At 40.1% G+C, this 12017-nt stretch overlaps 1 protein-coding gene across 11 annotated transcripts in view; it reads right to left on the bottom strand.

The window, feature by feature from the left end:
• ZMYM2 (zinc finger MYM-type containing 2) overlaps positions 1-12017 on the bottom strand; it is a 150788-nt gene that overhangs the window by 8769 nt on the left and 130002 nt on the right. For 10 of the 11 annotated variants that reach the window (XM_053307147.1, XM_053307146.1, XM_053307149.1 and 7 more), the window contains 6 exons: positions 8445-8552; positions 6664-6758; positions 4744-4912; positions 4261-4412; positions 1960-2074; positions 1320-1571 (listed from right to left, as the gene is read on the bottom strand). In XM_053307147.1, coding sequence (XP_053163122.1) covers positions 1320-1571; positions 1960-2074; positions 4261-4412; positions 4744-4912; positions 6664-6758; positions 8445-8552 — 891 coding nt within the window. Of the gene's footprint in view, positions 1-1319; positions 1572-1959; positions 2075-4260; positions 4413-4743; positions 4913-6663; positions 6759-8444; positions 8553-12017 lie in introns of those variants that run through there. The other variant, XM_053307154.1, reaches the window with a different exon arrangement.

Genomic DNA, 12017 nt, shown 5'->3' with positions numbered 1-12017 from the left:
AGAGCAACCTGGCTGATACTATCTGTGCCAACTGTAGACTCCAAACTATGTACAAAGGCAGCCCCACGTAGAGTGCATTACAATAGTCAAGCCTGGATGTCGACAGCTTATGTACTACTGTTTTAAGATCATTTACCTCCAGAAATGGGCGTAGTTGACATATCAGCTGAAGCTGATAAAAAGTGCTCCTGGCCACTGCCTCAACCTGAGTAACCAGAAGAGTTTTGGATCCAGGAGCACTCCCAAGCTACATACTTAATATTTCAGAGCAAGTGTAGTCCCATTCAGAACAGGCAGATCATTAGTATATTGATAACACCCTGCACCAAATCTCCTGATGATCTCTCCCAGCAGTTTCATGTAGATGTTAAAGAGCATTGGAGGTGGTATGGAGCCTTGTGGAACTCCATACTTTAGTTCTCACTTTGCAGAGCAACAGTCTCCAAGTGGCACCATCTGGAATCTACCAGAGAGGTAGGAGCAGAACCACTGTAGAGCAGTGTCACCGAATCCCAGCTCCCTCAGGCGACCCATAAGGATACCATGGTTGATGGTATTGAAAGCCACAGAGAGATCTCTCCCTCTGTCAACACCTAATTGGAGATCATCCATCAGGCTGACCAGGGCAGTCTCAACCTCAAATGTCAGTTTGAAATGGGTCTAGATAACTAGTTTATTCCATGTCTGCATAGCTTCAAACTCTGTGTTATGCTTGAACTGAAGTCACTCAAGTTCCCTTCTGTCTTTGTCCATAGTAGGTGCAAGGGAACACAACCCTACTTCCTCAACCCCTCAACAGTGCAGTAGTAACTGAAAAACTCCTTAACTAGTGACAACCTGTCCTTGATCCAATAAGAGCAATGAGGCAAAACAGAAAGGAGAAATACAGCCATGCATTTATCTCAAAATAAAATCAATAATGAAAGTCCTTTAAATTTAGCTGTGACTGCTTAGCCCTCGCTTCAAAGGCAGACAAGAACTACAAGGTCATCAGGACATACCCCTTCCCTTGGGCTGGAGAAGAGATTCTCATCGTTGGGACACCCAGAGGTTATTGGACACTACCACCTCCAGCCATAATGGCCGAAGTTGTGGTTCAGCAATGTTCTGGGTGCCCAAGAATTGGAACCACTGGGCTAGAGGGCAGCCATTTATTGGGAGATTCTGTTTCAAATTTCAGAGGTGCTATTACCTTTCTACAACTGGTGAATAGCAAGGGCAGATTAGCACTATCCATGTCTCAAGTTGCCTAGTGGCTCTTCAACTGAGCAAAAAAACAGATGCTGCTGCTATATACTCTTTTTAGAATGTTATAGTACCTTCGTTTTCTGTTCCACATAGGGAAGAAACTGGATATCTAAGACAAGCCTTGTTTTCCATTGTTAGAGGATTTTTCTTCCAATGTCTATAAACAGTGCCAAAGGAAAGTCTTAAGTGCTGTTCCACTGTTTTCAGGCCAAAATACTTGGTGTTGAAGTAGAACAGTGTATTTAACAGAGCAACTGGAGAATGGGATCCTAGCTGCTTTATCCTCCAGAGATAGTCTTCTTCCACCCGAGAAAATATTGAGCCTGGCAAAATACAGCAAACAAAACTCTTTACATAAAGAAATAATTATTTTATACAGCAGCCTGAGCTGCGTTTGCCAGCTTCAAAATAATTCTATAATTTCTTTGTATGTACATTAAAAAAAACCAAACTGGTTAAACACAATCTCAATGTGTTTACATGTTCACATCTCTCAGAAGTGTGCGATACAAAATAAAAATTCATAGTTTACCTAATTTAGTATTACTCACAGGATACATAGATCTGTTTCGCAAGGTAACACAAGGTAAGATTGTGTCTACCAACTTATAAACCCTCCATACCCTCAAGGGAAATTTTAAAATTGCACTGGTCTGAACTGCTTCAGAAGTGTAACATCAGAAAGAAAACACAAATGACTAAAAAAGTTACCATCTGGAAGTATGCTTGGTTGCCAGCTTCTGAGTATTTTATTTAATTCCTGCTCAAATGTATGATAATTTGGATCCATAAAGATATTATCTTTTCTACTGCTTCCGTTTAGATACTACAAGGAAAAGGAGTAGAAAGTTTAGTATATTCAAATTAAAAAAACGGTGAAAACATTCTAGAAACACAAATTTATTTTGCTTATATATGAATGCAAGAAATATTGCATATGCCAGGATCTCCATAACAAAGCAACACATCTACTACTACAAATATTTATATACCACTCTTCAAAGTAAGTTCTCAAAGCGGTTTACATAGAAAAAAATCCATAAATAAGATGGTCCTCTGTCCCCAAAGGGCTCACAATCCAAAAAGAAACACAAGGCAGATACCAGCAACAGCCACTGGAGGGATGCTGTGCTGGGGTTGGATAGAGCCAATTGCTCTCCCCCTGCTAAATATAAAAGAATCACCAGTATAAAAAGTGACTCTTTACTCAGTTAGCAGAGGTCTCTCCCAGTTTAGCAACCATGAGGCTTGTTAAGCATTAAAAAGTCCAAGTCCAATACTTTTATTTGTTACAAACTTTAAAAAGAGTGAATTAATTATAAGCCTTATTATCTGAAACAATAAAGCAAAGGGGTTATTTTTTGCCCATATACCCCAAGTTCGGAATTCATCCATGAACATACTTTAAATGCTTCAGAAGAGATCAACACTCTTCTTTCCTTCCAAGAATGCATATAGGACACAATCTAAAGAGAGCATGGGTGCAAGGTACTACCACACTTCTGCAAGTAGAAGGAACTTGGACTCATACATTTTTAAAGAGACCATGAGCCTGGAAAACTTGAATTCTATACTGAAGCCAGATTAATTCACAATAATTGATATTTTTTCTGTGCAGTTAAATGCTTATGAAACAGCTTGCATGGTACACATTTTTATACATTCTATTTGTATTCTGCCCTTTCCCCTACGGAGTGTAGAGTAGAACACATGCCCTGCCAGCTCATTGCCCTTGCCACTAGAGACAAAGGCAATATGCTGCCCTGCCTCGTTCACTGGCCCCATCCCCAGAACCTGCACTGATTTCGCCCCACCCTCCTCACCAGCCCGGCTCCCCACTTCACCAACCCTCATGCCACCCCTCTTTCCCCTATGCCAAGCCTCACTTTCTGGGTGGCCTGCATTACTGTTTACAGCTCTAGCATTCGGCTGGCCTCTTTTCAATGTTTCTGCACCATCAGCTGCTCTCTTTCCTGCTACCACTTCAGCACCGGGAGACGGAGAGCACACAGCCAGTGACAATGAAGAGAGGCCAGCAGGATGCTGCAGCGGAAAGCTGGAGCTGTAAACAGTGGTGCGGGCCACCTGGAGAGCAGAGTGCGCCCCAAGGTGAGGCCAGTGCAGGGGGAAGAGGGGTGGTGTCTGGGCTGGTGAAGTGGGAGGTCGGTCAGTATCAACAATAGCTCCGGGTGGGGCCTAGGGCCAGAAAGGGGAGGAAAACACACAGGGGGCGGTAGCAGGCAGGTGACACCTAAAGCAGGGGTGGGATGCCTGCATTCGTCACCCCATGGTACACCCACCACCTGAGGCAGTCATCTCACCTTGCCTCATGTGGGAGCAACTCAGATCTATGAGCCACCCATGGGGTAATCTTCAACAGTTCTCAAAGCAGGTTAGGCTGAAAGGAAGTGATTAGTACCAAGCTCATCTAGTGAGCTTCATAGCCAAATTCACATTTGAATTAAGGTCATTTTGGTCCAAGGCTAAAAGCTACCACCTGTCCATGTTTGCTCACAAGAGTGCATTTATCTTTTATGATCCATTTAAATATGATAGGTGATCATCACATGCTAAGGGGTATGTAGTAGCTTCCTGCACTTCTGCTACATTGTATTTTATAAACTCCTGGGGGCATGCTGGATTGTAGATACTGGCCAGGATCCAAAGTAGCAATGTTTGCACACAGGAAAGTATCATACATGCAACAGAAGCTGTATGCGTTCTTGGATCAACTGTTTCTACTACCACTTAAAACAAGTGCTGTTCAGCTCAAAAGGCATTTAGTAATCTCTTTCAAACAACAAAGATAGCTGTGTCCCTTCTCTACCTCCCCTTTTTAATCCTGATCAAATCTTCAGGACTTTCGCTTATTTTTAGGTGGAAATGTTACAGCTTCCATCTTTGTACTGTTTTACTTAATCCCATTATTTTGCCATCTCTGGTCTTTCCATAAAAGATGATCAGAATATAGTCCCTGTCCTATACAGATTACATCATCTTTAGACTGCTCACCTCCTGAATCCCAAGACAAAGATAATAGATGCTGTCAGGTGCATAGTTTTCTCCGTTTGGTCTTCGAATTTCATTAACAAAGTGCGCCAACCCAAAGTTTAATTCATCAGGAGTATGAGATACAATGTCTTCCTTTAATTTCACTGCCTTTGCTGGGAGATAAAACATAGGGAATCATGTAATGCGAGTGCTATAACACAAAATAAAGCATTCAGAAAAGAATACAGAATATAGGGGGGAAATAAAGCATTCAACAGAATTACAAACACTCCAAATATTTGTCTCAAGGACAGAAAATGTATAGAGCTTTTCACTAAAATAATCAATTTCTATAGCATTTTAATACTTAGCTAGTTGGAACTCAGTTCTTTGAGGTATTTGCTATAATCCCATTTTGCTGATGGTCTAAGTTCAGCACACTATACTGGAGCACACTGGCTGGCTGTTAGACCTAAGACTTATAGCTAAGTAGGAAATACTTACTTGATTTCAGCTCATCTAATACTGGCAGATCTTCATCTAGATTCCTAGTTTGTACCCAGTGTTTCCATGCATTTACACCATACGCATACTTGAAGGGAAAACTGCACTCTGAATTCTCAGAGCTATCATCCTGAGTGTGGTATTCTGACACTGCTTTTCTCTTCGCTCCCTGCCGTTAAAACAGATCTGTAAATATTACTGCTTATTACAATGAACTTACAGTCAATAATTCTACTCTTTACTACAGATAGACAAAAGCCAAGTAAACCATTGCTACCAGCTGCCAAGCAGATTTCAGAAGCCCAAAGTAATATACTGGCGCTTCTCTGGGCAAAGAAAAAAAGGCAGGGGGGGTGGGGGGAAGCCAGCTGGTTAAATCTTTATACTACAGTCTTTTTCAGGAACTGCTCTGTACTACATCCAGAAATTGGTTCATGCAGTAAATATCAACTACAATTTATATTTCAGCATCAATGTAATGACATATGACAGAACCTTTTCAGAAACAAACAACTTGGAAATTTTAAACTAGCTTTCTGTGGCTGGGAATAGATTTAGTCATATATTTATCTGCATTTCAATTTCATTTTCTATCTTACAATATTAAATAGTGCTACAAACCCTGTGTAGATAAGATAAACATGAAACTAAGAAACCTACAAAATTCACAACTTCAAACTGAACCTCCAGTCAGGAAAGGTATAATCATGTCTTGCCTCAAAATAATAGCCTTGAGACCTCAAATTATTAAGAAATAATCAGAAATAACTCACTTTCCTTATTTTTAAAAGTGACTATCAAAGCTGGTTCAAAACATCTTTGTTTGCCTGAGGGTCAAATAAGATGCAACGTTAATTAGAGTCTGAGAGTGTGTGCACACATGTTTCCAAAAAGGTAAATGGTAGCTTCAGTGGCCACACAATCCAGATCAGAATTTTTATTTATTTAATTTATATACCACCCACAAATGGCTCAGGGCGGTTCACAATCCAAAATAAAACCATTTAAAATATTAACATAAAGCTCATTTAATAACCATAACAACCACAATTATTATTAAAAGCCAAGCTAAGAAGGCAGGTCGTTATGGCTCTTTCGAAGCCTCCAGGGACAATAAACCTCTTATTCTCATGGGGAGCACCACCACTTAGTGGCAGCTACTGAGAAGGCCTAATATGCGTTCTCAGATTGCCGCCAGATGAACTGATGGCACCTGAAGACAGACCTCTGCCGATGATCTTAGTGACCAGTGGCGACCTTGCAGAGAAAGGTGCTCTCTCAGATCACCTGGATCTAAGCCATTCAGGTCATTAAAACTAATAAGGTTTTATTGTAAACTGCCATTATTATTATTATTATTATTATTATTATTATTAAAATAACCAGCACTCCATATTTTGCCTGGATACATACCTGCAGCCAGTTTTAATGCCTCCCCATAGCATGGGGAGGAGCTCTATCCCCTCACCCCCAGTGTAGCCCCGATTTTGATTCATCCCCACAGCTGCTATGCAATATTGAAAACATACCCACGTACAATTATTAACATCCCATCCTGTTTGACCCTCAAGAGCAAAAAAAGGGACCCACCACTATAATTTAATGTGAAGGACAATGCACCAGAAAGTTCACCTACACAAGCCTCACTGAAATGAAAGAATGCTTTCATGTTGTTGGGGATCTCTCTTTGATTTCAGTGGGGTTTTGCAGAAAAGCTTTCCATTGAATTCGGCAGAAGTGCTCACATCACTTGTCTCCTACTCTTAATGCCACTCAAAATTAACCCTCTGTGGCAGCTACCTCCTCTCCCTTCACAGTAGACCCACTTCAGGCTCCTACTATAAATTATGTATAAGTGAAGAATATACTGCATTTGCCATGCAAAGCTTATTAGTACAGAATGCATTTCAGAAGCTCTACCTTCTTTTTAGTTCGAGGTCTTGGCTGTTCCTCATATTCCTCTCCAAAGACAGGTGGCAGCAAAAATTCACTTTCTGTGTCAAGTTCCTCTGTTGCTGCACATATATTAGAAGCACATACCCGTAAGCAATATTCAACTACCATGCAGTCCAAAATTGTTGTCAAGTGTATAGAACAGTAATTAATTATTATGCAAAGTATTTTGTATATTCTTCAAGAAAAAACTGCAGAGAATTGGGGCATAATAGGCACAGTACAGCAGTGTTCTCTCTAACAGGGATTCCCAGATGTTGTTGACTACAACTCCCATAATCCCCAAGCAAAAGCCATTTCAGCTGAGGATTCTGGGAGTTGTAGTCAACAACATCTGGGAATCCATGTTAGAGAGAACACCACAGTACAGTATTGCTTTTTATAAAAGGGAACATATTAGTTGTTTCATTCGTGTTTGGCACTCAATAAGAATGCTCATGTTAATGAAGGACAATTTTAAGTTATTCCATACGTATCTATGGTGCCATACATAAACATACTATCCAGCTCTTTTTGGTATCTCCTATAGATGTATTCATCTATGCTCTTGATTTACAACTGGAATTAGTCAATACTTCAACAGTTTTCATAGCCATTATTTACAAATCTCTTCTATAGTATATGACAAACATCTTCAAGTCCCCTTGTAGAAGAGTGGTAATATCTGTGACTATTTTTGACTCTCAGCCACTTTTACTGAAGCTTCCTCATTGGTTCTCTCTTGCCCAGAAGACAATATATACGACAGTTTTGCAGGGGGACTGGTTTTGAATAGGACACCAAGAATACATAGCTACTCCTTTTGTTTGTGTTTAAGGAACAGGAAAGTTATAGGGATTTGAGAATGTTGATTAACTATGGATCTTTCATATAAGGAGGAATCACAAGCAAAGGATGAGAGCATGGGAGAGGATAGAGATTTCTTTAATCAGTTCTTTCTCCTACAGATATATGGCAAAATCTAGACTAGGGGTGGGCAAACTTGGCCCTCCAGCTCCCATCATTCCCAGCCACAGTTTATTGAGGCTGGAGAAGATGGGAGTTGTAGTTCAACAACAGCTGCAAGGGCCAAGTTGCCCACCCTTGATTTAGATTTTTAGTCATAGCTAACCACCACTTAAATAAATGAGACAAATCAGTCATAATTAACATGCCCCATTAATTTCAATGGGACTTAGTAATGAATACTTTAGCTGTTAAGTTGTAAGCTTTTATGTAGAACCGCACTGAGCTATTGTGATGGTTCCAGCTAGAAATTAAGACCATTTTTAAAAATAGTGTATTGAATGGTTTTCACATAACAAGGAACAATTTGCAAAAAGAAAAGCATATAGTATGCAGTTCCCCTCACCCATAATCTGTTCCCATAACTCTCTCCCCTCCCCAAACAACTCCTAATCCATGTTAAGCATGTTGTGGCAACTGTGCCTTAAAGGATGCGTAATTTTAAAGCAGGAGCTTCAATTAGCAAAGATCTAAACATTGTTTCCAAATATTTATAAAAATTTAATTGGCTTATGAATTTAGAGGTTCTGTTCACTTCCTAGTTGCTAACAACATCAGTCATCTCTTTGTTTTTATGAAGATTAGATTTCTAACTCAAACTTTCACAATGGTTCAGAGCAGTTTTATATTTCAACTGGTTTTGAAAGAAAGAGACACGAAATTCCTGGGGGATGAGGACAAGCATTCAAAACAAGTTTGCCCCATATTGACATTCAGGCTATTCATTCTAAAAACATACAAACCTCTAGGAAAATCAATTTCAATATCAAGGTCTGGGTCATATGGAATATCAGGCAGGCTTCTCAGTGTTTCGGTCTTGGAGTTAAGCAATTCTATGTCAGTAATCACATCTGTAATTAAAGAAAAGCAAGTTATATTTTGATTGCCTTTAGCAATTAATAAGTAAAGTAAAAGTAAAGTAAAGTGTGCCATCAAGTCAATTTCAACTCCTGGTGCCCACAGAGCCCTGTGGTTTTCTTTTGTAGAATACAGGAGGGGTTTACCATTGCCTCCTCCTGCACAATATGAGATGATGCCTTTCAGCATCTTCCTATATTGCTGCTGCCCGATATAGTACCAGCGGGGATTCAAAGCGGCAACCTTCTGCTTGTTAGTCAAGCATTTTCCCACTGCGCCACTTAACTAATACAGTCCCCTAAATAAAGCTAGTTCAGACTCATGAAAAGGCAAAGGAGGAGAAGTGAATATGCCTAAAAGACAGGTATGGTATAGCCCTCTCTTTCTATCCAACATAAGAAAAGTAGTTCTTCCACAGCATAGCATTCAGAAGCAAGAACATGCCAAGTGTCAGCCATTGTGAAAGTTTGATTTAGGTGAGAACATTAGATTTCTAACTCGAGTGAATTTGGAGAAATATGTACTGTAACTGACAAGCATTCTACAGTCCTCTGAGGACAAATGATATCTTTCCATGAAAGCCATGGAAATCAAAAGTCTCAGAAGAGAAAAACAGAACTAGTGCAAATGAGCTGGAATGAAATTGGAGCTCACTCCCCTCCCTACAATTATGCACTCTTCTAGTGTAGCGTGTCCTGCCTAGAAGGGGGCATACTCTTGTCAGAAGAGGCCAGAATCCTCCAGGGAGGGAGACTACCTAAACCCTTCTATAATTTTTCATGAGGTGGCTAACAAAGTTTATTATTGTTCTTAAACAGATGTTCATCAAACTTCACCACGGGAAAGGGTGGCTGCTTGTTTCAGGCTCAGGGAAAGTGAATTTGGACAAAGTTTGGGATGTGTCAGTTTGGTAGCATTGATCAGCTTCCAGACTAATGTTTCCTCAATGGAATGTTGCTTGCGCATATGGAACAATTTTATTGCAAGGACCCCTTCTGCTAACACAACGCCCCTTCCATTTGCAGAAGTGATGTTCTGCTGACAGAATGTTGCTCTTTTAAAAACAAAAAAATGAAAAAAAATTATTTAATTTTTCACAACATAAGATACACACACGCACACACAAAAAGGAAAAAGGGAAAAAAGAAAGAAAAACAACAACAAAAAAGACAAGAGGACTTCCATCTCATCATTAGAACAAGTATCAGTTACAATACCCAAGTCTTGCCTGTAATTTAATCGTTCTCCCCCCGTTGAATCGTACGAGTCAGCTCTAGGGCATTTTAAAAACATTTTTGTTACCACTCAAAAGCCTGATAGAAATCAATTTTATAATATGTTTTTAGGTAAACAAGAAGGGGGTCCCACTCCCTTTTAAATGCTTCAAATTTATTTCTTAATAATGCTGTTAGCTTTGCCATTTCTGCCAACTCTAACACTTTAAGTATCCATTCCTCTTTACTCGGGCAATGGATGTCTTTCCGTTTGTATGCAAATGTCAATCTTGCTGCTGCTGTCAGATACATAAAGAAGATCCAGTATTTCCTAGGCAATGAGCTATTAACAATGCCTAATAGTATTGTTTCTGGGCTCTTAGGGAAAAGTCATTTTAAACACTATTTGTGTTGTTTATAATCCCTTGTTTCATCACTTGTACCTCTTTATTCAACTGCAACATATCTTGCTTTGAGACCTGTGATTCTGCTTTTATCTGTTGTATGTCCTCTTTAAGAGTTTGCATTTCATGGACCATAGATTGTACCACTTCATTATTTATGTCTAATTTACTATTAATGGTTTGAAGTAACTCCCAAATTTCACCAGTGGACCTATCCATTTGGGGAATTGTTCCCACTGATCGTTTTCTAGGCATGTAAGTTTGTGGTCCAGCTGGGGTATTCTTATTCTAAGACATTCTAATCATAACCTACAGTAACATATTAGATGTTTACAACAAAATTAACTCTTTAAACAATATGCACCTCCTATGACTACAAAAGGGAAAGTATACTTTCCACTTTAATTCCACTTCACCCTTTGACTCTTTTAACTCTTCTTCGCTCAAGATGTATCCGTTCGCTTGTTTACTCTGTAAATATAGTCACAGGCTCCCTTCAACCCAAACTCGCATATGTAGACTCATGTTGAAAGTCAACTATGCCCCAAAAGGAGGTGGGAGATACACGTCACGCTCTTCAAAACACCCGGAAGTTCACCGTATTCACCTCAGTGATCCCCAGCGTCGAATCTTTGCACTTAGGGTGTATTGTGAGCTAACAATATAGTAATTTCGGCTGCTTTGAGTAACTTTAGCAAGATTTGGATTACTTTAGATTACTTTAGCAGATTTAACAACAATTTGAAAACACAAAGGCATGGATGGGCATTAGTCATCCCTCTCTTCGAAACTACTACAAAGTTTTGGCTCCTCTTCTCCTGTAGATGTGCTTATAAAGCTTTAGTTCCTCTCCATGTGGGGCTGTGATATTTCAACTATACCTTGACATCCAAAAGCATCCAAAAAGCATTGTTTAAATAAGGTTCTATCTTGCAAGTTGTTGTTTTCCTTGTTCTTTTTGATGAGAGTCTTAATAAATTCCTTTGTTGACTTGTTGGCGTTTGATAGAAATTGCAATGCTTCCGAACTTGGTTTCAAAACAGCCTGAACTCCACACTGCAGTACTCTCCTTGACTCTAGCCCTGTTGCTCAACTGGCACAAAGAGACCTCGGCTTCCCCGCACCCCTTCGAGGCAGGAGCTGACTTCTCCGGGCTGGTTGAGTCTACTTCGCCTTCCACTTTAATCCAGTGGGGTGCGGGGTGGTTGTTGAGTCCCCCCAGTTGCTTTCTGCAGGTCTTCTCTCGGAGACTCCAAAAGCATCTTGCTCGGTCAGCGTCGGAACCGGAAGTGACAGAATGTTGCTCTTGAGGCTGGCCAATGAATATGGCTACTGTTTACATACCTCTTATACTGAACAAGATTTTTAATCAAGGGCTGAAATCTAGATTAACATTCCATGCGCCAAAACATATCTCACATGGGGTGTGTGTGTGTGCCAATCCCTTTTTCTTCTGCAGCCTGCTGTCCCTTGCAAAAATATTTCCCTGAGAGTTGTGAGACCCTGAAGAGGAGATGGGTGAAAATCACTCTTTGTGCATGTGAAATGTTTTTCGGCATGTGCAGTGTTAGTCTGGCTAACCAGACTATATCGCCAACTTGCCAGAGTTCAGAAGATTCTGCAGAGCAATGGAGGAGCTGCATCTATGATCTGCCATCTTGAAAATAAGTCAGCCACTAAGTCTATCTGTACTCCCATAAACACCTTTCACCTAAATATTGTACCTTTACATTAGTATTTAAATTGTAACTTGGTCTGAGAACCTGTCCAGGGTGAAAAGAAAGCTAGAAATAAAATAGTAAAAAGACACACACTGCTACGGCAATCACCAGGATTGCTG

This window comes from Hemicordylus capensis, chromosome 3 (genome assembly GCF_027244095.1).
Source record: "Hemicordylus capensis ecotype Gifberg chromosome 3, rHemCap1.1.pri, whole genome shotgun sequence".
Taxonomy (NCBI): domain Eukaryota; kingdom Metazoa; phylum Chordata; class Lepidosauria; order Squamata; family Cordylidae; genus Hemicordylus; species Hemicordylus capensis.
The sequence above is the reverse complement of the archived record's forward strand: the minus strand, read 5'-3'. Positions and strand labels throughout refer to the sequence as shown.